Below are 26,911 nucleotides of genomic sequence, written 5' to 3' on the forward strand. Positions count from 1 at the left end.
GTTTTCTTCTAAATTTTCCTCCTTTGATAAGTTTCCATTATTGTATTAATACTATATCTGATTCAAATAATGTTAAATTGCGCTTGAGTAAGCGCTTTTTGTTTAGGCCCCTAACATTCCATGTTGTTAGCTTCACGGCTCGGTGGGAAGGAACTTCTCCTTCCCTACCTTTATAAGAACATTAATATTTTCTAGTTGTTAGCCAGTCCTATAGCTACTCTTCAGCCAAAGAATTTCTTCCTCTTTTTCTGCTTTGTTTTCCACATATTGGATGTTCTAAACCTTGTAAGTTTGTCAAGATACCAAGATTGTTTAAATTGCTACTAGCCTTCTGCACACTTGCAGCAGTAGATTCATCTTCCATTTTATCTGAATGTTCTTTTTCTAATTCTTTCATAATTTTGTTACTAAGTCCTCTATCATCCTTGTTCGTTTCTCTACCTATTGTTTCCCTAATTTGACTACTTTCTCCATTTATGTTATAGATATCTTACTGAAATTCTTCTAATTCCTGGACCTCGAACTCCTCCCAATTTTGGAATTTTCCTCCTTTGTTCTTATCTAGAATATCCAAGCCCCATTTATCTAATATATCTTCTTGATTTATCAATTCAAACTCCCTTAAAAATGTGTCCACCTCAATAGGAATATGACTACAATCGCCTTCTCTTTTCTACACTTTTTCTCGAGAAGGTGAATTAGATTTCATTTCCTTTTGTTTTACAATATTATACTCTTTTATTGTTATTATATCCAATTGTTTATCTTCCCCTATTCCTACTAAAGAGCCTAAGATTATTTCTTTCTGATATTAATTCACTATTTCCCTTGGTATCTATTAAGTTGTGTTTTAATATATAATCCTCCAAATCCTCTTCTTCAAATTCTTCCTTGTGCATGTCCATGATTCTTTCAATTAACCATCTTTTTTCCTTCATAGCTTCTACACTTTCTTCATCTTCTTCTTCAGCATCAAGATTCTCAGGGGAGTCTTCTTCATCTAAGTCAACGTCATCCAAAGGAATGGAGGATTGAAGTTTATTCTCTACTTTGTTCAATGTTGTTTCCTAAGCTTCTGTTATTTGATTTTGACCATCTTTTGTTCTAAATTCATTCTTTTCAAGATCAGAAGTAAACTTTTGCTCATTTCTTGTTTCTTTTCCTTGCTGGTTACAAGTCATATTTTCTTCAAAAAAAAATGTCTTCCTCCTATTGGCATTTGCCAGAACTTATATAACTTCCAATTCTTTTATAATTTTTCCCTTTTTCAGATTAGTAGTTTCATTATCTTGTTGCCTTTCTATTTCCTGAGTTTCCTTTCCTGCATTCTCTACTTCTACATTTTCTAACATTGGAATGATATCATCTATATTGATCTCCTATTCTAACACCCTAGGCTGTTTTCTCTTTTTTGGCCTTTTATGTCTTATTCTTTCCCTTCTTACCGTCTCTGTTTTTGATGAATTTCTGATTTTACCCCCATTTAAATTATTTCCTTTTGTGCCTTCTTGGGCTGCTAACTACTTGACTTTCATGATATCTTTATTAATACCTTCTTCTTGTTTAGTTGAATTTAAAGGTAGAGCCTTGTCCAGTTTTGGCTCAAAATTAGTTTTAGTATTATTATACAATGTATGTTTCAGAGGCTCTGTCAGATTCTCTCTATACATCTTGTCTGGTTGTTAGAAAGTAGACTGTGATTATCTGTCCTCGGGATTATATGTCTAATCAATCATCACCTATTTTTTGACTTCCACATATTGTAACGCCCAATGGCGATGTTTCTAGATCTAACCTCATATCATTTTCCAAAAGTTGATTCTTTATGTTTTTGTGAGGGTTATGAGCCTTTTCCCATAGACTAAGTTGATCGCAAATGTCATTATGTATCAACATTATGTCCTTCATCAACTTGTTGTGTAATTTGATGTTTTCTCTTATGTTTTCAATAAATAGATTTTTTTTTATACATTTTTCACATTGTTCCAACATCATAATCTTATCTGCTGTGATTGAGTTATCTGGGCAACATCTTTCATTCTCCATTGTATCCTTGCGCTTCTCTACTAAGCCACATATTTTATTATCTTGATAGTTTTATTTTCCTCTTCTTGTTTGCTTGTGCCTGAATAGTATTGATCTAGATTATTTTCGGGGCTTAGGGTTGCATCCACCTCCACTATCTCTCCTTCAATATCTAGTTCTCGAGAGTGGATCATGCTTACTAGGCATTTACCTCTACTCTATGATCTCCTGGAACTTGATATTCATCTTCCCTTGGATTTTTACAAATAACACCTAGTTCTTTTTGCTTCTTACCATTGAGACATTGTTTCCTCAAATCTGATGATGTTGCACCATTGAGTAAATTGTAATCATTACAGCTAGATTCTGCATCAAACAACATTATTTCTTGAATTCGTTTTTGGTATAAACTAGGTTGTAGTTTGTGTACAGATATATTGGTGATAATTTCAATTGGGTCTAAATCATGAATTTTGGTTCTCATACTAACCACGATTTTGATATCATTCCATTTTGTAAAGCTAGATTCAAATCCGTGAAATTCATCTATAGAATTACTAGTTCTCTTAAGTATCTCAATATGATTAAGTTCCACTAGCAAATTTTTTATTATAATCCAAGTTGGTTTATTCATTTCACTAATGTGAGTTTCATCGAAATTGCGATACCAATTACAAAAGTTTGTGCTAAGTCCTTTAAGAAAATGTTGAGAATCTATTAGTACATCTTTGACTTGCTTATTATAATGTAAGTATGCTAAAGAATTAGAGAGATAGAATACTTACATGACCCTCGCAGCCTACCTTCAACCATTCTGTCAGAGTGTATTTTGTCAGATTTGGATTATTTCAAATTACGAAAATCCCTACGGATTTACATTCAAAACACCGTTTTTATGAGAAATAATTGCTTATGATCGTGATTTTTTCTCTTCTTTCCTTGGTTTCTTTGTGACAAGCTTGGTAATCATCTTTGTTTTGCTTCTTCGATCGATTACAGTCGACTCGCATAGATCTCCGCTTTTGAATACTTTTCCAACCTTGATCCACTCCTTTGTCGCCACTGAATCTTGTTTCTTTGCCTGGTTTTCTTTCAACTCTAGTCGAAACCCTAGTTTTTGTGGCATCTATTGTCATTGTGTGTGGTGTGGATCTGAGCCTGTTGTGGTGGAATATGGATCCCTTTTCTATAAGTCAAAATGTATTTATCTTTTGGTTCACCATTCATTTCAACAGACATTGATTTCGCTGGTGAAACCCCAGTTAAGTCTTGGAAACCATTTTTGCAGGGTAAATTAGTAACAGTTTTGTTCACTGGATTATAATTAGCTTGTCCATATCTTGTCTTCACGAAGTGCAGAACTTGTTATGCATATATGAGGTTGTAAGGGTTAACACCAAAGTCAATCATTGACTTTGCTGAGTGCTTTGCATTGATTTGTGCAGATGATTCTTCTACCATTGCATTCAACTTATTTGTGCTTCGGATCTACTTGATTTCTTTTCATTTATCCAAATCAATTCCTGTAGCTTTTGAATTCCCTAAGATAGGAATCACCAATATATTGTTCTTTTGTTCTTTCCTTAAGCCTATCGATGCACACTCTTGATCATTCTTTCATTTTCTTATTTGAATCCATTCATTCTGGTTTGATTTTGTTAAGGCTTTTAATGGAGTGGAAATGTTAGATTTGAGTGGAATGGCGTTTGCCCCTATGGCAAATTTTAAGAGTGGAGGTTGCAACAGGAATCGCCCATCATTGGAGGCTTGCCTAGCTGGGATGGATTCCCACTATATCTTGTAGCAGACCTCACGCCATTCTGAGGATGGATCTATCAGCCGATGGTTCATTGAAACCCTATTAGGATTTGTATCAAACATATATTTACAAACTTTGTTTTGGAAATATAATCCTTATTCGAATTGATATTAACGATGATGCATGCATTCCCCCTTTGTAACAGAGTGAATTTGTTTGCACAGAGGACACCATTTGTGTGGAAAGAATTTACCAAGATATCTGTGTTGGTGCTCATGCTGCTTCTGTAGTCTATACATTGCTTTTTTGTTCAAGTGCAAGGGTGAATATGCGAGTTTTTAGGCAAACTCAGTAAGTTTATTTAGTATTACTATTAATTTATTTACTATTTATTACTTAAAAGAAATACTTATTATGTTTATTTTTAGAAAAATTAAATAATAAGTATATTTTTTATTAGTAAAATATTAATATTTGGTATGTTTATTTGTTATTATTAATTTATTATTATTTAATTTTTATATTTTTTTAAATAATATAAGATGAATTTAATCTCAATTTTTTTTCTGAATTTTTTGAACCTTGTTGAACTTCATCCGAACTTTATAGTTGTCGAATTCAAACCTTGTGACTTAGATTCAAAGTGAAATGGCATACTTGTGTCTCTATTTCCTGCCGACTACAATTAAACTTGTATTCAGCAGCATAATGACTGTAGCATGCCAACTTCGTAAGTGACAAGCCTTGTAAATTGAACAAGTCATCCAATATATGAAACAACATAATCCTTGATAATTTGATTGCAAAGATGCTGAAATCTATAACACGACACATGTATTTTGTTGTGTAACACGAAGAAGCATCCACCCCTAAACTCCCCCTCCCTCACCATTTTGAAGATAGCAGCACGTTACCTTGTTCCCCTCAATCTGAATAAACAGCAAACAAAAAATAATGAACTCAAGACATAGCAATTTATTCAGGGAAAACCCTCCAACTTGAGGGGAAAAAGCCCAGCCACACAAGAATCATTTTATTAATGAAAGCAGTAAACAGATTTACAATATGCCAAAAACTAGGCCAAAACTGAAGCAATGATCAACATCCCTACAATCTATAGACAACAAATGAAATACCACTTTGATACAATCACTCAACAAAGACTATCAATCTATATCAGCAAATTCTTTCTTGAAAAATAGCCATTACAAAGTGAAGACACTTCGTTGTCTTGACTCTTCAATGTCTTATCCCTTCAAATTGAGGACCTATTGATATCTTTAATATAATATAGATTATTTATATATTTGAAATTTCAAATTGTGAGCAAGTCATCTCCCAAAGTTGTATCCCCAACACTCCCTCTTAGCTAGGGAGGTATCTTTCCAAATATCCATGTCATAAAATCTCTCAACATCACACCCATAATGGTGACACCAATTTGTGAAAAAGAGCTTTATCACAAAATCTCTCAATGTGATAATGTACATGGAATCACTCACCATGATGTCCACCATAGCTACTCTCATGTGTGGAAAGAATCATATACACAAGCTCACAACACGAAGTCATTCAACGAGATGTAATAATGGAATCTCTCCACTTGATGTCCACCATGGCTACACCCATACAATTGCCCATCACAAAATCACTTAAAGTGATGTTGTCATGGAATCTCTCAACATAACATCCACCATGGCTACTCCCGTGTGTGGAAAAGCAACATCTCTTAAGGGCTTTAACCTCAAATATGCATTACAAGGGCTTTAACCTCAAATATGCATTACATGGGCTTTCACCTCATATTTCTCTCTCAGAAAGAAATATACACTGCAAGGGCTTTCACCTCGCATTTCTCTCTTACAGCGAAATATGCATTTTAGCACATAGTAAGAGTTAAGACTCCCTTTCAACAAAAGCAGCATTCTCACAGCTTTGACTATCACTAAATTAAAGTTGGCTCCAACGTTTGAGCAAACATGGAACTTTCAAAGCCACACTGCTTCGCGAATTTGCTGATCCCCTCCGCAAAGGACTTGGCTCCCTCCAAATCTCTAGCCCAATATGAAGTGTGTGTCCCTGCAGAGTATTTGCACACTCGAACCAAGCAATATACTAGACATGCTTTGCCCAATGCAAAGGAGGAACCCACAGATTGCAGTCACATCTAGATACAAGCCCACTTGTCTATAAATTCTTGCCCAAAACTCATGCAAGATGAATATTCAATGGCTCTATTGATGAGACTTTGCTTCCATCTCTAGCAGCTGATATAGTAGTAAACACAATACAAATGCCCAAAATGGTGACTCTCTTGATTCTACCAAGGTTTCCTTGATAATCAGTTCAATAATTCTTCAATTATACCACTGCAGTGTCTCTACACGCATATAATTTCCAATTTCCAACATTAGAAAGTATGGGCAATAAACATTAAAACATTGTTTACTGCATAGGGTAAGAAGTTTAACACATGTATAACACCACTCAATGCAAAACAGGTATTTTATTCATGTATGCACTTGCTGATTACAATCCGATTACAATGACTACAATGATCAATGATGATTCCAAAGTCCATCTCGGATGTGTACATATACCTTTCCGAAGGGGTGACTCAAGCATCACGCACCCGTTCGGATACTACTCTACCCGTCGGCTACATTATACATTTACCGACAACGTAATCCCCCCAAAAGAAAAGTAGTCTCTGAACGACAGTACAACAAAATTCATTACAAAATTTTACTAACAAAATGCATCAATGCATAAGTACCAGACAGAGGGATGCGTCCCTGGCAAAGTGGTCGTCTGCGTCCGCAACTCATTCACCTCTTCCCTTAGCTTGTAGACCTGTTCTTTCCTGATCTTCAGCTCTGCTTCTGCTTCCAACTGGAGCTCTAGGGCTGACTGCATAGGGTAAAAAGCTTAACCTCACAATCTCTTGAATCAGTATCTCAATCCGACCCTCCATCTCAGGTTCCCTCGTCATGGACCAATCCTGTCGCATCTCCGTGGTCTCCAGATCGGGCCATCCCCTCTCCTCAAAACAAACCGTAAAGGCAGCTGGACATCCCGTCCATATGAAGGATATGACTCTCTCTAGCTCCTTCCCTACTAACTCCAATGCTTGCGTCTTTGCCGAAGCCAAAACCTCGCAAGCCCAAGATGCTAGAGCTGCGACATCATCAAGAAAAACTGCCTCCGTCATCACTAGCTCCTACGCTAATGGGTGTTCCTGCTGTATACCCATAGCCTTCTCCACTACATTTGCCATATGCTCAACAGGGCTATGCGGTACTCCTTCACTCTGTGCCTGCACAACCTCCTAAAATGGAGTCTCCAAAACTGCTTCCCACGTGGGTGTCGGCAAGTATGTCACTCGAGGTGCTGGAGTTCGGTGGAACTTCGTACTCAGAAAAGCACTCACCCTCTGGGTTCTATCCTCTCTCTCGCTGTCCTGCTCAGGTGATACCAACAGTGCCGTGTCTACTGTGACCACCACATCAAATCCTACTATATCCAGTCGGACACCTGATGCCCCCAACTCCTCGCCTATAGGTACCTCCAACACCCCTATCTCTGTGTCTATCTCTATCTCCATGATCAGTACCAAAGTCTCTCCTGTATCTGGTAGAGTCTCACGAGCCAGCTCCATTGGTGCCTTCGAAGCTACTATCTCCGTCGGTGCTAGATGTGACTCCGCTGCAGCTCGTCTCTATGGTGGGCTGCGTCGTAGCTGAAACTAGCATCATCACCACCAGCTGTCTGAATTGTCCAAACCCTAGGATACCATGTGTACCCACCGGAACCAAGTGTGTCGTAGTCGAAAGCACAGGCCATGGAAATCTCAAGGGCATAGCCGTGATCACTTCTACCTCTTCGTCATCTTCCTCTTCCCCCTCAAACCCGTTCTCCTCTGAAGATGTCTCCTCTCGGCCACCATCTGTGTCGCCACCATCCTGCCTTGGTCGCTTCTGCCCTACTATTTTGGTGCCAAGAGTATCCAAGTGCTTCCACTACATTATAGGTGGTTCGCCAGGCGCGAGTGGTCCCAGTTTTGCCTCTAGTGCATCATTCGGAATCATCTGCGTCATCGCATCCAAAAACAGACCAATAGCATAATGTGGCATATAGAATGTTTTGTGCTGTAATGTCATGAACTCTGACATCCGCTCGGCCAATAGTGCTGCCCAATCATAAACTCTGTCGCGTAAGATTCCGTTCATCATGGCTACGTGGGGAAAAGAGATATCTGAAGCACGGCTCGAACCTGTGAGACGGCTTTTAACTATGTCTATCAAACAATGCCAATGCCCCTCCGGATATTAGATTTCTTTAGTCCTCTGCCTTTGGACGTGTCTGAGAGAGCCTCCTGTTCTACCTGTGACAGGTCTCCGCACACAAGCTGTATCAACTTCATCTTCACTTCACGGCTTAACTTTTTCAGCTTGCTTTCTATTTTTCTCCCACCCTAAGCATGACCACGTATGCCAAATACCCATGTAAAATCCGTCGATCTGAATGATACTATTAACTTGCAACCAAGATATTCAAATGTATTGCTTCTAGAGAACCTATCATATGTTTCAATCATAATGCGAAAAAACCCTTCATGGTCTCTGATGCAAAATACAGGCATTTGCACTACCCATTCAACTTGTGCTCTTCGGACACTAGCCTTCACCTGGTGGTTGTCTAGGGTCTCATGCCACCATTTCCGACACTCTGCACCATTTAACCCTTCGAATGTGATACTTTGTACTGTAGGAAGTTCTATCGGTTGCTTCGTTTGCTTTGCTTTCTTCTTACTTGCACCTGCACTACTGGTCCCTGCATACGTCCCTCCTGCTATACGAATTCCAGATGGTAGTGTCTTCGCGTTCTTGTTCATGTCTTCGTCCAGTTTTCTCTTCCAAGCCCTCTTTCCAACTGACAACATATCTGTCACCCTTTTGTCGTTTTGTGAATAAATGTCACACCATTATGGCAATTACTTTTCACAATTTTTGCCGGCTTTTGTATTGTACGGCTTCTTCAATCCTGTGAGCAATTTCTAGAGTACGGTTTGACTGGATTCAACCTCCCAGGTAATGGTACGGCTTTCTTAGTACAACATTCTTGACTTAGAAAAGTAGGGCTTACTCCTTTAATGGTACGGCTTCTAAAAATTCCACAGTACGGCTCTTAAAAAGAATTTCTTTTTACCTTTCTTGACACTGCTTCAATGCCTCTCAGTCTTTATGCTGTCCACCCTTCCGTATTTTAATCTGCTTAACCCTTTCCTATGTACGGTCCTTTAATTGCATTTTTTCCAGCCGTCTGTACGATCTATACAGCTTTTGAGTTTCTCTATATCCTACGGCTTCAATAACTTGGAACTATGCAGCCTCAATGGTGGGGATTTGTCTACGTTTCAGGTGCAAAATTCCAACTACTTATTTGATTATTAACTCCACTCTGAATATGTATGAGGGCTTTGTGAAATTTCTTCCTCCCTTTCTCCAACAATGTTATGCTTGGTCATTCTTATGCTCTCCACTTATATGCAGAAGACCTTTTTCCTTGTCTACTTCAACTTTCGTAACTCCTTTTCCTAAACATAAGCATCGACTTCATCAGTTTCAATTGAAGACAAAAAAAAGATGAATGGTACGCTTGTGGATTCTCTCGATCCCAAGTATTATACTCTTCCATAGATTGGTTGGGATACTATCAACCTCCTATCACTTGCTGCAAACAAAAAACCTTATTGAATGCTTAAAAAAATATCGATGCTGGCTTCATGAATGGTGTAAATGTTTGTTCGGCCTATATCCAGTGTTCACACTCGCTTTTGAATGCTAGTTTGGGCTACGTACGGTCTAGAGTATCTCGTTTAATTGCTTCATCGTTGTACGGTGATCTAATGTGGTCTCTTTATCGTACGGTATCACAGTACAGGCCTTGCAATGTGTGGTACAGTCTTCATTCCTCTATTTGCATATTCCTTTTATCTTTTGTAGCTGTACGGCTTATATCTGCACCATATACGAGTTTTTAAGGCCATACGGTCATCTAAAGGAGTTGTACTATCTAGGGGGCCGTACGGTCATGAGAAGCTCTTACCTTGTTCTTCTTTTCCTCATTTTATTTGCTCAGCGTTTCATTATGTTTATTTTTATATTATTGTGATTTTCTTCATATTTCTCTATTTCTCTCTATTATATATATAAATCAAACTATATATATATTTTTATTATAATTCCACTTCTTTTATGAATATATAAATTGGATAAAAGAATCGAGTTATATATGTTTTTATTGCTCTCCCACTTCCAACTACATACTTCTCATCTCATTTTCTTTTCACTTTTATCATAATTTATTTTCAACCTTCTCACTTGTTCTCTGACTATCACCTCTGACTTCTTATTTCCTGCCACACACTTTTTCCTTCTCTTCTTTTCTTTTTCTTTTTTTTTTGAAAAAAATTTAACTATCCTAACTTCATTTCAAAATATACACTTCCTACATATATACATTATTCACAAACATCTGTTCAGTTGTTTGTCGGCGGAGGATCCTGTCTTTCTCTATATATTTTCAACTTTGATCCATTTACGGCATCTAGTATTTCTTTTCCGTCTAGTGTCCACAATTTAATTGCTCCGTTATATCCAACTTCCCGTATCTTGTACGGTCCAACCAATTTTCCACGCCTTATTTCATTTCGTACATTATACTTTAGTACTAACTGACCAAGTCGAAATCTGTTTAATTTTAAGTGCTTGTCATGCCATGCCTTCCTCCTTTCTTGCGTAACTTCGGTTGCCCACTGCGACTACAACCGTCACTCATCGAGTTTGTTCAATTTGTACAATCTCTCCCGTAAGCTCTCCATGTCGCCTAGTTTATTCTCGATCGCTATCCTTAAAATTGGTACCATGAACTCCGTCGGCACCACTGCCTCTTGTCCGTACATTAGCTGGAACGAGGTATGTCCTGTAGTTACCTTATACGAGGTGCGGTACGCCCATAAAGCCGATGGTAACTTCTCTTCCCAGTCTTCTCCCTCAACTGCACAGGATTTATAAATCACTCCCACCAGAATCTTGTTCATTGCTTCTGCCTGTCCGTTAGCCCTTGGGTAGTATGGGCTCGACAATGAATGGTAAATTTTGAAATCAATAGTGAGCACTCTAATAACGTGGTCAACAAAATGTCCTCCACGATACTTGTCAACTGGAGTGGGATCTCATACCTTGTAATAATTTGTTCATATAAAAATTTTGCTGTGCTGACTGCAAAATTGTCTGGTAACATACGTGCCTCCACCCATTTAGTTAAGTACTCTGTTGCTACCACGATGTATCGGCACCTTGTTTTACTTACCTTCAGCAGTCCAATAAAATCCAGTCCCCATCTCTCAAAAAGTTCCTGTGCGTGTGAGGGATTCAGAGGCATAAAGTCTCTCTTCAATGGGTTTATGGCTCGTTGGCATGTATCACACGCAACGACCCACTCCTTGGCGTCGTTGTATACAGTCGACCACCATCCTGCCAAAAGTATCTTCCGCACAGTAGTATTCGGCCCCATGTGTCCTCCCGTCGGGCCCTCATGTGCTTCCTTGAGTACTTTCAGAATTTCCTCCTCGAGGACACATCGTCTTAGAATCTGATCCAGTCCCATTTTATACAATAGGCTATTAATTAACTGAAATGTTCAGCTTCTCAGCACCAATTTTCATCTTTCGTTCGGTAACATGTCGCTTGGAAACTGCCCAATCGATAGATATTCTCCAATGCGTGTGTACTAGGTTGGTAATACTGTAACATGAAAGAGTTGTGCATCTGGAAAATCATCATTAACTCCTTCAGGTGGCTCCCCCGATTTTATTCTTGATAGGTGATCTGCACTCACATGACTCTTCCCTGGCTGTACCACGATCTTAAATGTGAACTCCTGTAATAATAACAACCATTGGCTTATTCTTCCTTGAATAATCGGCTTATTGACCAAGTATAGCAACACCTGATGGTCTACGTAGAATACAAATGGAGTAGCCAACAAGTAGTGTCTAAACTTCTGTACTGCATATACCATCCCCAACGCCTCTCGCTCCGTGGTACTGTAATTTCTCTCCGCCTTCGACAACAATCTGCTTGCAAATTACACTGGATGGTCCAACGCGTGGTCGCCAGTCTGTGCCAATGTTGCTCCGATGGCATAATTTGAGGCATCTACATGGACATGAAATTCTTTAATCCCAATTCGGATAGGCCAAAATCGGAGCCGTAGCCAACCTTGTCTTAAATCCGTCAAAGGCTTCGTTCTGCCCAGCCTCCCATTTGTAAGGTTCACACTTGCAAGTGAGTTTGTCCAGTGGATAAGAAAATTTTGCATAGTTTTTAATAAATCTTCGATAATAACCGATGTGCCCCAAAAACTTCACTTCCGACACATCCGTCGAGGGTGGCATCTCTAAGATCACGCAGATCTTGTCTGGATCCGTCTTTAGTCCTTCTTTACAAACTATATGCCCAAACAGCTTCCCCTGCGGCACCATGAACCTGCACTTCTTCGGGTTCAATGCTAATCTTGCTCGCCTGCACCTCTCCATACACTCTCCTAACGCCGTTATGTGTTTGTCTTCTGTGCTAAAAATTGACCAATCATCTAAAAATGCCTTAAAATTTCCAACAATCATCTTATCAAATTTATACAAGATAATACTTTGAAGGTCGCCGGAGCATTACATAATCCAAACGGCATCCTGTTGTATGCATATACTCCGTCCTTGACAATGAATGTCGTTTTTAATTTATCCTCCTCAACGATGGATATCTGATTATACCCTGAGAATCCGTCCATGAATGAGTAAATTTCATGCCCCGCCACTTCCTCCAAAATGCTATCTATAAACGGTATTGGGAACGGGTCTTTAATTGTCACGGCATTTAGGCATCAAAAATCCACACATTCTTATCTATGTCGTATCCTTTTTCAAGGATATCACGATCGGTGATACCCACTCACTTGTTTGCACTTTAAAGATGATACCAACCTCTAGCATCCTGTCAATCTCTTCCGTGACCCACGCTGCATAGTTTTTGTTCATTCGGTACGGTCTCTTCCGTACTGGTACCACGCTTTCAATTAATGGTATCCGATGGACACATAGTTCTGGTGGTACTCCTTTTAAGTCCTTATACGTCCAAGCAAAAACATCTTTGTACTCCATGAATATTCTAAATGTTGTCGCCTTTAATACTGGGTTCCAATCGTCTCCTACAAGAATGTTCTTTGAATTTTCCTCATCACCCAAGTTCATTGTTTTCAATGTCGGCTCTTCATATTTTATTGGTTTATCTTTACTGAACATATGGGCAGGTGTTTCATCCACCTACGCTTCCCCCTCCTTCAATTCACTATACTCCTTCGGAAACTCATGGCCTTCTCTTCCTTCCTCGATACTCAAAATATTGCAACTCGGAAAGACCTCATAATCTTCCATTTGCCAGTGTAGCAATCCGTTTACTAAATCTAGGTCGTCATCAGTTGACCCTCCTAATCTCAATACCCCTTCATCATCTGGTTCCATCCTTTTTTTCCCTTCGTCTTTATTTTCACCTTCACCTTCTGAGTCCGACGACGCGGCTTCTTCTCCTATCATCTGTATATGCAAATCGATTATAAATCTCCTACCTCCTTTCTCCATTGACAGAGTGTTCCTTTTCCAATCATGTTTTACCTTAGCTTGCACCAGCCACCCCCATCCCAGGATGGCGTCGTACCCTCTTCTCTTTAATGGAATGACTACAAAATCCAGTAAAAATGGTTGTGTCCCAATTGTTACCGGCTGCGCCATCAAAGTGCCCAAGGGTTTAATCCCATGTTGATCTGCTATAAGTAACTGAAAGGTGGGTGGCCATAGTGTTGGTTGTCCAAGTTTTTTCCAGATATCTTCTGGTAGCACATTCACTCTCGATCCTCCATCTACTATTGTATCCGTTAGCACCGTACCCAGAATGCCCATCTCCACCACTGCTGGGTGTCTACCTGTCGTAAGTGCTAGTAACATCGGGTCTGTTGTTGCTGCCGTGGTTGTTTTCTTACTATCCTTTGCTTCCTCCGTCACTCTCGGGGACGGTGTCATATTTATAATAGCCGTACGCAACTGTGGCATGGTGAGAAGATCATTTAATTTAATTGGCACTTCCATTTGCATTATCTGTTTCACCATGTTTTGTTCTGCCAAATTGCTTTTTGGAATTTCAGCAATGTCTTTTACTTGTGACTTCTCCGCTCTCATCTGCTTTTCTATCTTTGTTCGAGCTTTGTGTAACCTCTCCTTTGCTTCTTCCGCATTTGGATATTTTGCTTTCCTCGCCTGCTCCCACGTGATCGCCAACACGTTCTCATCACATGTTTCAATACTTAATAAATTTACTCCTTGCTTTGGACATTTTGAATCTTCATGGTCCCCCGGACCACACCATCTGCATAGTAGCTGCGGCATCTCCTTCATAGTATAGTCCCTCACGAAGTGACCCCAAAGATTACATGCCTCGCACTGTATCATCGGCCGTCCACTCGCATCACATTGTATTCTACTCTGTCCTCCATTGTTATTGTTATTGTTTCCACCCCTTCCGCGTCTATTATTATTTCGATATCCACCTAAAGTTGCATCATTACCCGTGTTATTACTATTGTTCGATGCTTCTTGCATGAGTAACACCTGGTAGTGTCCTTTTACTTTCAAGTTAAACGGGCACTCTTTCAAGGAATGCCCCGCCACATGGCAAATGTCACAAAACTGCTTCTTTGAGCATGAACCCTTTGTATGTCTGTCCTCCTTGCAATCTGTGCACCACAGTTCTCCTTTTACTGTATCTGGATTCTTTTTCAAATTTTTGAATTCTTTCATCATCCAAAGCATGTCTTCTGTAGCGCTTTCACCTTCTTGTTCGATTCCTCATCGCTACTACTACTTTCCGAGGATGAATCGTCTGAATCAAAGGATTTATGCTTCTTCTTACTCGTCTTCTGTTCGTTTTCCAAATCCATGGCACGAGTATATGCATCAGCGTACGACACCAGTGGTACAATCTTCATTTTCTTTTTAAGAGCCAATCGTAGCCCCTCCACGAACCACCGTTTTTTCAACCCATCCGCTGGTTGACACTCCATCTTTCCGATCAATTCTTTCAATCGCCTGGCATAGGTTCGGACTGTCTCATTCTTTCCTTGTTTGGTGTTGTAGATTTTTGCCACTATTTCATTATCATCTCGGAGTAATCTGAATTCTGCTATAAATTCTTTTTTAACATTCTCCCATGTATTAAGTTTTTGAGGAAACCAATCTATCACCACACCCCGTAGGGTCGCTGAAAATTGTCTTACCCAATCATCCTCATCCGTCACACCATTTGCCGTCCATATGGTTTCACACGTTTTACAATGTCTGATAGCGTCTATTGAACCATCACCGTGAAACTTGGGTAACTTTTCTTTAGGGCCAGCCATCGTTACTTGTCTTTGATTCTGAGGTACTTGTGTACCTGCGTTGTTCTAAGCTCCCGCACTGTTCTGGACTCCCGCACTGTTCTGTGCTCCCGTGCTGTTCTGGACTCCTGCGCTGTTCTGAACTTCCGTGCTGTTCTGGATAACAGTTTTGTTCCCAACAACTGCGTTGTCTGGTGAAAAGTCTTCAAGCGACGTTCTATTCTCCGCCTGTATCTGTTCGTCTGGTGTATCAGGAACGAAGAGATCACTCCACGCTCGTGCTCCCTCGGCACTCCAAGCCGTGCGAGTTGTTTCCCTTCCGTTCAGACACTCTCCCCTCAGTGTATACAAGTTAAGGAATTCTTCCCTTGTTTCCTCCACCAAATTCAAGCGTTGTCAAGTTTCTTCCAACAATTCTTCGGCACTCCTCAGCCTACTAGGTGAGTGCACTCCCTCCGTCTGTGCCTCTTCACCTCTTCGGTGCCCCTCGGTGATCTGCTAAAGTCTCTGTCTGCGCTCTGCTTGCTGTGTTAAAATTAAAATTTCTTTTGCTATACTTAGTTCATTTTTATCTTTTACCTTGATCTGATCCTTGTTTGGCAAATTCGGCATTAATCTTCATATCATTTCTTCGTTCCAGGTACGTCTGGCAACGGCGCCAAATGTTTACCGCGTAGGGTAAGAAGTTTAACACATATAACACGACTCAATGGAGAACATGTATTTTATTTATGTATGCACTTGCTGATTACAATCCGATAACAATGACTACAATGATCAATGATGATTCTAAAGTCCATCTCGAACTTATACATATACCTTTCCGAAGGGGTGACTCAAGCGTCACGCGCCCATTTGGATACTACTCTACCCATCGGCTACATTATACCTTTACCGACAACAACCATTAAACTTAATAATAGAAGGCAGCTTTCATTAGAATATTCTGGCAAAACATCAAACAATATGAAAAATAACAATCAAAGATTATCTCAGTACTTCACAATAATAATTATTAAACTACGGCAGCTGTAATCTTTTATACTTCTTTCAATTATCATGTGGCTAATAATAAACTCGCATTGTCTTGTCACAGATCTATCTATGGACATATAATGCTCAAGTGCAAAATATCCCAATTCAAAATATCAACTCTCAAAGCAGACATATTATTAGATTAAATAAAAGGACTTATCTGCAAATTTGTTCAGCAAGAGATCTGGTATATTGGAACAGAGGAATTGGATACAGCACTGCCAGGCCCACTTTAAGAATTGGATACAGCCCGTTCTATTATTTGAATCTTGAAGGCACTGCAGATAAGAGCTCATCAACAGTCACACCACCCCTTCAAATTGAGGACCCCTTAATGTCTTCAACAAAAAAAAGATTATTTACATATTTCAAATTGGGAGAAAGATGTTTCTCGAAGCTATATCTCCAACAAACCCTATCCCCAAACCCCCCATTCCTTGCCTTTTTGAGGATGGCAGCATGTTACCCTGCTGTTCCCCTCTATCTGTGATTTTTTCCCAAAACACATCCCAATTTTGAGTCTGCCAAAAAAGGGGGCGTACCTGACCATCCTCAAGACAGTGAGGATGTCACAGACATCCCTTAATTGTCTTCAGTACGGTTAAGCATCCCCCACAATGTCCAAACACAATTGACTCATTTTAATTAAAAACATTAAATTTGTTAATATTTTATTAAGCTGTAAAGGAGCATGTAGTTCTCACAAACCCAACATGCCCCTTATACACCCTAAACGACCAAAAAAGAACATATTCCAACTACATTTTGTTGTGCTTGATATGCTTGACTATTAGTGCCATTGATTTGCTAGTTCAAGGAGGAGGTTAGGTGAGGCTAAGGATCCCTCTCCAGTACACTTTTAAAAGCTTTAAGCCCAAATGACGGCTGCAAGTTTGAAGCCAAAGTTCAAGAGTAGCATCAAGGTATGCAATTTCCCCTTTTTTAATTTCTTTTAGCTTGTTAGAAAGAATTTGTAAGTTGTGACTAATTCTTATTTAAACCTTTAAAAAATGCTTTGGCTTGAGTTTGTTATCACATCATATCACGACAAAATGAGACCAACAGTAGTGTCAATTATGACATCTTTTTCTATCTCTTATCTTTCACTCCTTCATCCTGATAATGCATTGAATAGTGTGATCCAAAACGTAGATACTAAAAAAAATACACAATCAAATCAAGTAATAAGTATGTTAACAAATGTGGAAATTAAATAATGCTCTTTGAATGATGGGAGGGAAGAAAATGAAGTAAAGAGAATATCAATAGACCCTTATCATTCTATAAATCCAAACACAAGTCTATTGGAGATCCACAATACTGTTTTGCATGCTCTTCACCCTCTCATCAAAAAATTTGCAAAGGGCCCTTTAAACCCCAAAAAGCAATTCTTGAACTCACCACCAATTTAATTGTCAACGAGAGTAAAAATACAAGGGGTGGAAAACACTAGCATTGTCATAATTGTGATATCATAATTTGACTTTTGTGGAAACTATTTCCTACTTCCAATGTCATGGTTGAAAAACTAACTAGTGTTAGAGCTATACTAGGGTTAGAAACCATCTATTGGATAAGAGTGGACATGAAGTTAGAGGTTGTTAAAAGATACAGAAACAATATATTGAATAGTAAAGTTGGTTGGACCGAGTGGAAGATAAAATCATTAGTGTTACTCACAATAAGAAATGGTCATCTATTGATCAGCATGACTATTTCAAAGTATCAGTTATAGAGTTGCGATAGAGAGAAGAGGAAGACCACTTCTACTGCAGGGGAAAAAAGGACAGTAATAGGGCCACTGACTCTGCAAAAACATGTTAAGAGATGCAATGGCAATTGGACCTCTTATGCTCCCCCTAGTGAACATAGATTGTGTACTTCCCTCCTTGCCAAGCAATATTCAAAATGTGAACATGTCAATGAAGGTGATGAGACAAACACTAATTAGAACTAGTTGTTCTTTTGTCATGGAGGGGTGCACTGATATTCGACATGGATCACTCATTAATATTATTATTACATGTCCTAGCTTCATACTTTCTTAGAGCTATTGGTTCTTCTAGGAAACATAAGGATGCTGATTATTAGAGTGCCATTCTGAAGAAGACCATAGAAGAGGTCAGGTCTTCTAATTATTAAGATAATATCTTATACTTTCTCTAATGGTCAACTACTTGTCTGTAGTCCGTCTTTTAGTCTAGATAGGAATGTTTCCTATTTTGTCTCTTTTGTCTTCAGTTCAAATAGGAATGTTTCCTATCCTGTCTTCAGTTTTGTTTCTAATTCCGTCTTCAGTCTACATTGTTTCTCCTTGTAGTTCTTTATAAGGACCACATTTGTTCCTCTCTTAATCAATCAATCATCCAGAAATCTGTTAATCTGCCAACTCTTGAATCTTGTAACATGGTATCAAAGCTTGGTATCAGTATTGAACAAATACTTCAAATTTTTGAGATTTTTACATAAACCCGGCTAGGGTTTCAATTTTGTTGTTAAGACTTTCATCTGTCCGAATCTTGGGGGTATTCGAATCTTGGAGATCATCACATTTTGTCAACTAGGGTTTTTTTCAAAATCTAAAAATCTTGAACTAGAAAATCGCGATTTATTGGTGTTCTCGCTTTGCTCGCATTCGCGTGTTTTGTCCTCTCTCTACTCACGCTCATGTTCTGGTTGCTGATATTTGTTCTCTGCTCGCGTTCACGTTCCATTCGACCAAGCTACGCTCCTTTTCCACTCACGACTTACATGTTGCGTCATGTTGTTCACACGACCTATTCAAGGGTTTCGTTTGTTTCTTTCTTGCGACCTGTTTTTTTACTAGCACGACCTATATCATTCGGCTCTTCAAACAACTCGTGTTCGCAGTTAGGCATCCAAGTTTTGTGTCTTACATTCGTGTCTTGGGCATTCACATTGCTGACTGGTATTTCGCATTCTATAGGAGCCGAGTTGAAGTAAGAATAATTTTTTTTCTCTTGAGCTAGCGACCTGGCATCGTTTTTGCTTGAAACCCTAGCTTTTCAAAATCAGATTCCTTTTTCAATAACAGACTCCTTGTGGGTTAATGCGATCAGATTTCCACAATCCATGATAGTTATGCTGAGTTTTTGGATGAAAAAATCTTTACACAATCTAATCCAGAAACTCAGCATAACTATCCTTGTGGGTTTTTCGAGCTTCTATCTAGGTCTTTGTCAGAATTTTCTGGGTACCTAGTTTTCCGTGCCTTGATTCTCGGGCCAGCAAATTTTCATTATGATTGTAGATTTGATCTGGGTTTTTCGTCTACTCTTCTAGGTACTTGTCATTTTTTCCTGGGTCAGCTTCAACATTGCCTCGAACTTCATGCAAATGGCATCTTTGACTAATCTGATGTTGGAGGGCAGTCGACAATTCAATTGCCACAATTATAACCACTGGAAGTAGTGCATGTTAACCATCTTCAAGTATCGTCATTTGGATGAACTTGTTCTAGGCACAAAGACTCGTCCGACCTCCGACCAAGCAGAACAGGACAAGTTTGATGATCGCAATCAAGAGGCTGTTATGCTTCTCAAGCTCTCTGTTATCGATGATCAGCTGCCACAGATTCCTTCCGGCAAGTTAGCTGCAGAAATTTGGTAATATCTGAAGGAGTTGCATGAAACATCTGACAAGAGTCGGGCATTCTTTCTAAAGAATCAGTTGTTCTCCATTATGATGGATGAATGTATGTCCTTGCAAGAGCATCTGACAAAGATTAAGGTCATCTATGATCAACTCGAAGCTATTGGTTGAAAATGGAGGAAGAGGATATGGTAGTCATCACTCTGAAAAGTCTACCATCGTCTTATGAGCACTTCATAGAAACACTCAACATTACATCAACTAATGTTGATCTGAAGTTCCCAAAATTATGCACCAAACTTCTGCAGTAGGATCGTTGGAAACAACAGTTTGGCAGCAGTGCTTCTACAGCCTCCTCAGAGCAGGTATTTGCTGCAAAATCCTTTCAACAGAACATTGGCAACCATCAGCCTTCTCAACCTTTCTAGCACCAACCTTCTGCTCAATCCCTGGATGGCTCTACGAAGCAAAATGTATAGTGTAATTATTATCACAAGTTTGGCCATATGAAGATCGAGTGTCGGAAACGTTTGGCTGCCCAAGCAAGGCAAAATGCTTCCCAGCCAAGAGCACAAGTTGTCGAGCTTCCTGATCAAGGCGAAGCTGTATTTTTTGCCTTCTGAATCTGTTTTTGTTTTTTTGGATTTGTTGATTTTTTCCTCAAAAATCATTTCATGTTGTCTGTAATACGCAAGGTTGCGTGAGATTCTGGGTTTTACTATTTTTTCCACAAAAACGAAGTTTTGTAATCTGTTTTGAGTCATAGCACTCTTCTAGCAAAGCTTCTTGGTTTCAGCATTCCGTAGATCCAGGGAGGGTCTCAGTAATCCAAGAATGTTCTGACATCCGTATGTTGACCATTAAGGGAGGGTATTAAGATAATATCTTATACTTTCTATAATGGTCAACTACTTGTTTGTAGTCCGTCTTTTAGTCTAGATAAGAATGTTTCCTATTCTGTCTCTTTTGTCTTCAGTCCAGATAGGAATGTTTCCCATCCTGTCTTTAGTTTTGTTTCTAATTTCGTCTTCATTCTATATTGTTTCTTTTAGAAACAACGTCCTTGTAATTCTTTATAAGGAACACATTTGTTACTCTGTTAATCAATCAATCCTCCAAAACTCCGTTAATCTGTCAACTCTTGAATCTTGTAACACTAATTTTGTGCATGTTGTGACAGATTGAGACTCATGTCCATTAGTTAATCAATTTGATGGTTGAGATTGCTTACAGATATCTTTTTTTAACTCTATGTGTGCATACTTCAAGTAGTACTTTGAAAGACGTTGAAAAAATAGATTGGGTGAAGTAGCAATCACTAAAACTAGAGACATACAAATGTTTGTATGTACCCATCACACTTCACTTGCTCTATTCCGATCTTATTTGAAAATAGGATTCCTCAAACCAATTGAAACTAGAGATGCTAGCTATTAAATTTTGTGGGAAAGAATGCTGGACGTGCAGGATGCTTTGAAATCCATGGCAGATTGAGCAGAGTTGAGAGGGTTCAATCGAAGAAAAAGAGAAAAGGGATGGTGGTGAGAGAAAGAATGCTTGATGACACTCGGTGGTCCAATATCAGGTAAGCAAGTTGTGAATTGCTTTACTTTTACTTCTCATTTTAAATTATCAATTTTCATTATTTATAGTGTTAATGTCATGTTTCTTTTATTTTAAAATATTAAATGCTGCTTGTAGATATATCTTATTTATCATATCACCTATTGTGGGAGTACTTGGGTATGTGAATATAGACTCTCCTAGCCTTGCATAGGTTTATGATACCTTTGATAGCACGCTTGATCAATTAAAGCAAGCAATTTGTAACAAAGATCCTGAATTTGCAACTCATTAAAGAGAATAATAGGCCTTGTCACAAAGAGGTGGAACACAATGAACATTGGGAATTACATGTAGTTTGTAGATCTTGTGATCATGATTAATCATTGGTCTATTAATTGGTTAGACTTATAAATTTTTGGGGGGTTCTCAGGCAACCTTCAAAAGTGTATAGATTTTCATGGCCCACCCATCCCTATTTTGAAATCTAAATTGTTTTTTTAAAGCACCAAAACAATTCCTAGAGCGTAGGGGAGAGCCCATAACACCAATCACAAAGGACAACCTTCAAAACCACAAAAAATATTCATGGCCCACCAAACCCTTTTTTAATCAAAAGCGCCAAAACAATGCCTAGGACATAAGGCACAGACAGGCATCCCTAGAACAGTTTAGATATCCCTTGGGCCTTATTGTCTTGAGGACAACTAGCCATCCACTACATCCCTTAAGCATCCCCGATTTCTTTTTGGATAGCCCAGAAATATTTCTTGCTTTTTCATTATTACCTTCAATTCAATTCAAAGTACCATCACATAAAAAGTCTTCATTGTAGCATGATTCATTTTGATACAAAGTTGCATGGATATTGATACGGATACCGTATTGGGTACTGATATGGCCATTTTTTAGACCACCAATATGGATACGGCTGGACACAACATTAATAAATAAAACATACACATATATTTAACATAGTTTATAAGTGTTATTATAGGAGATCTTCATTACTTCAAAAGCGATATTGACACAAATATTTATAAGTTAATTTGACACTTCACAATATGTAAAGATACTAGAGTTGCATTAGAAGATAACCCAAAAAATGGGTTGCTGAAATAGATAAACATTTTATTTGTCTTTCTCATTTGGTGCAGGTTTTGTTTAAACCATTTTTTTTAAAATTGCTTTAATAAAGTTTTTTTGAAATCAAATTTGGGAAGATTTATGTCAAATCTTTTAAAAACTCAAATCCCATAGTATTTGACATGGTTGGAAAATCAAGTTTTTTTAGGCAGACATGGGTACGATATTTAACATGTATCCAGGCAGTATCGGATACATTTCCAAATTGGAAAATTGGATATGGAGATACGAGCGCCCAAGGAAGGACAGAGGAGTTTCCGGCAACTATGTTTTCATATAATGACAAAGGTGCAGTATTTAATGAAAAATTGAATAAAACCATATACATTTTCCAAAATGAAGTTGCTGTTAACTAAGATTTCCAACAAATAATTGCATCAGCCAACCGTCATCTCGCGGAATAAAAAATAAAACAATAACTGCTGGTATAAACCATATCAACAATGCATAGGTGAACCCCAACATCTAAAACTCCAAAAAAAATGTGATCACAGTCAGAAAAATGCACAAAAATGAGTGAAAAGCAATCAAAAACACCACTTAACTATTTATTTTTCTTTAAACCGTGCTTCCTTATAGGCAAAAAGTTGCATTTTCAAAACAATAAAACAAAACAAAATAAATGTTCAGTTTTCAGCCATATTTCAACCCACTAAGTCAAATAACATGAAAATCATTGGCGTAAGAGGTCCAACTGCCAGGTGAATTTAGCATCTAGAAAACTTCAAAAAGTTGAGAATTGTGATTAAAGCATAAAAATCCAAAAAATGGGCAAAAACCAGTTAAAAGCACCAGCCAATGATTTTGAAATTAAGGAGGTTCATCTTTTAAGGAAATGTTCTTTTTTTGGAAACAAAAAATTTCATCATTCTGCAGATTTTAGCAATTTATGCTTCTTTGATTTATATAAAACATATTTTAAAAAATTCTAAAAGGTTGTTTCGCAACTTTCAAGTGATGGTTCAAACTTCAAAGAGATGTATAAAGATTCAAACAAACTTAATCTAAAATATTTTAATGTCCAAATACATTTCATAGAAGTTTCCATGATAGAAACGCCTCTCCAAGACAGAAACACGTTTCCAATACAATGGACAGATACCAAGGATCAAGATACAAGTCTCCTAGAAACTATAATTTAATAGTCTATTAGTCTATGTTATTAGATATTTCTCTTTTAATTTAAGAGTCGATGATAAATTACAACTTATTGTAGACAGTTAATAGCAAAGCAGCATTAGTTTATTATACGTGTCAATATCCTTATGCTAACCTAGAAATTGTGAGTCTCTACTCTATCTCCATCAACAAAGATCTCAAACCCAACACAATTACCAAACGGATGGCTGAAAGAATTCTCTTCAGAAAACTTCGAGCAATGTGCTAGGGTCAACCTTAATAACATTGGTGTTTCTCTTCTTACGAAAAATGTACATCTTGTTCAATAACCTAAGGTAAACTTTGAGGGCACTTTTTGACAAAAAGTGTATATCATGTGTAATGCCCTAGAGAAAACCCCGAATCCAAATCCGCCAGTGGCTTTTTTAATCCAGGCGACCTCAATTATGGTGTACCAGGTACTTTAGCTGCAATAACAGAGTTTCATTGCTAAAGTCCCTTGGTAGTGACACCCGAAACAACCTTATGACTAAATAAAACTGGAAGTTTGTCAGTCGAGATCCAGATGTTTGGTAAACACATTAGGCATGCGTCATGGATCTATCACATGCAAACGTAAGGTGAACCCCCAGATTTAAATCATCCGCAGGTTTGGAAGAACCCCCAATCTCAATACAAAAGTTTTCATCATCGTGTCGGAAACAAAATATATTGGCGCTGCACTGGATAATTGCGCTATCAGCTATACGCTCCCCATTTTTGTCAATCAATAGAAAGAAATGCTTATTAGGTTTTTATTGTGTTATAGTCCTACTGTGTTTAGATCCTGTCTTAAATTTTGTCAAGAAGGAAACTCTTGTTACATTTTCATTATTATTATTATGATATAGCCCTACTATGTTTTAGATCCAAACTGTTAAAAATAAATTGCGATGATAAGAAGACACGGTGGAGAAGCATACCTGAGCTGCAATTAAGTAGTTATGGGTGTTGTCAAAAGAACACTCGATGAAACGCTGGTTTCTCCCTAAGAAAGGATCTATGTGCTGTGATGTTGGGGGAGTGCAAATTTGGCAAAACCCTTCGAATGGGATTTCCCCCTCCACTCTTCTGGTTTGTCTTCTTTGCCCGTTAAACCATGTCCTTTGAATTCCAATTTCATTCTCAGCTTCCAGTTTATGATTTTTGATGGTCTTACGAAATTGGGTTGCTTGAACAGTGATGTGTCCATTTTTATTTTTATTTTCTTATGGTCTCCTGAAGTTGCGTTTGTTACGAGTGTCGTATGCATGAAAGTTTCTGATTCAACATTGATTGAAAGTTTCTGATTCAACATTGATTTTTGGTGATTAGAAGGGTTCATATTAAAACAGACTGTATAGAATTTAATAATATTATTAGTAATTAATGTTACACAATCTAGTTTAGAAATTTTAAGTAATCATTAAACAAATAGAATAAATATTAATTTTTCAATTATTTTGATAGCATTTTTAAATATTTCTATTAAATATTAAAATTTATTATTCTAATTATTTTAATAAAAGGGATTCTAGTATTGTATTATAGTTTATTATTAATATTGATGATTATAGAAGAGATCTTAAAGTATTGCAATTAGTGTTTGTCATAAAAATTGAGATAAAAATAAAGTTTATTTTTAATTGTATTATTTTCAATAATAGTACATTATATAATAATAATAATAATAATATATGTTAAAGTACATGATTCTTAGAAATTGGCAATATTAAATAGTTTATATATCTTATATTATTGAATATTGTCGGTAGCATTATTAAATAAATTTTTATGTTTAACATTTGTTTGTTATTTATTATTTTTGTAAAATTATAATGCATTGCTTACAATACAAATATTAGATATATAAAAGTTGGTAAAGATGTTCAATGTATGTATTGTGGTAATATGAAAATGTGTTGTTTGATTATTTCACTTAAGTTTAAAGATAAAATAAGGATATAGATATTATTGACACAATTTTTTTTTAAATAATGATTACAAATATCAAAATCTTAAACATACAAAATAATTCACTTTGAAGTTGAGGAAGTCATAAAAAATTTATCCCTTGAAATGAAACATTAAGTTTATCAAAACAAGGTGGAAAAATATTCAAAACAAATAGAAGTGCAAAACAAGAAAGGTCAATTGTGTGAAGAAGAAAGCATTAAATAACCTCATTTATATCCACAAACTAATCTAACATGTGGGACAATTCAAAAGATAATTGTCTCTTATCCACAATATTTTACTTATGCAAATTGATCATAATTTCATTTGACCATATAATCTATTACTCCATTCCTCTCCCTAGGAGTGAATAAAAGTGGAAAATTTCAAAGAGCCACAAAACCTAAGAATCTATCTAGTATTTTAAGTTAAGTGTCAACTAACATCATCTAGTCATTGCTCTTTGAATAGAGTCGCAGCCACTTGAGAGTCAAATTCACAATAATCTATTTTTCTAACTAAGAACACAACATTATTCCACAACATAGGAAATGACGAGAAACTCCATGTAATTATTCATTTGAAGGCCTTTTATAAATAGGAAAAAAAAAAATTGAACATCCCCAAGGCTATCACATGCCCTACCTCACTAATACCAATATGACAAAGCTTCCCCTGAGAAGAGTCATCAATGTTATTTTTCAAAACTATGTGAAGATGAGGGATCCATTAACCCTTTTGATTTATCTTCCATGAAAGGATGTTTGCATCTATTCCTCATAACTAACCTACCATTCATCACCCTAAGAGAAGTATCATCTCTATGAAAAGGGAAGTCAAACCGATTGCAACTATCAACATCTCTAAGATCCACACCTCAAGCAAAGTCACACTATTTGCCAATATAGTCGTGTGAAGGGAATGTATACTTTTCCACCACAAGCATTGAACAACTATCCTAGCATCATGAAACATCCTATGATTTTTCTCCAACCAAATATGATATATAATGAAAGTAGGTCCAAGAACCCAAGAAACCTTAAGAAAAGAAGTCATAAGTGAAAGATCACCCCAATAGACCAAAACTCAACCAAATATGAGCAAGGTTAAAATCATGATTTAGACTCTCTACCAAAATAGCCAAATTTCCTTAAAGAAAGAAAATTGTATGAATAGATGAGAAACACC

General features: G+C 37.6%; 1 protein-coding gene and 1 pseudogene across 2 annotated transcripts in view; both read right to left on the reverse strand.

Annotated features, from left to right (window-relative positions):
• Positions 1-25,085, reverse strand: part of LOC149561324 (putative apyrase 7 pseudogene) — a 47,966-nt pseudogene extending 22,881 nt beyond the window's left edge. Inside the window, exon 1 of the transcript XR_016363797.1 lies at positions 24,712-25,085. The product of XR_016363797.1 is annotated as a putative apyrase 7 pseudogene (transcript). The remainder of the gene's footprint in view (positions 1-24,711) is intronic.
• On the reverse strand, positions 10,326-13,007 carry LOC149561325 (uncharacterized). The gene is made up of 8 exons (XM_089827797.1): positions 12,803-13,007; positions 12,500-12,681; positions 12,070-12,452; positions 11,850-12,006; positions 11,594-11,728; positions 11,028-11,440; positions 10,779-10,923; positions 10,326-10,607 (listed from the first exon to the last, which is right to left on the reverse strand). Exons 1-8 carry the CDS (start codon positions 13,005-13,007, stop codon positions 10,326-10,328), a joined length of 1,902 nt encoding a protein of 633 aa, XP_089683923.1.
• Positions 25,086-26,911: the final 1,826 nt, after the last annotated feature.

The sequence above is a fragment of the Cupressus sempervirens genome, chromosome 4 (genome assembly GCF_028749045.1).
Source record: "Cupressus sempervirens isolate cs-2001-9-10 chromosome 4, ASM2874904v1, whole genome shotgun sequence".
Lineage (NCBI taxonomy): Eukaryota > Viridiplantae > Streptophyta > Pinopsida > Cupressales > Cupressaceae > Cupressus > Cupressus sempervirens.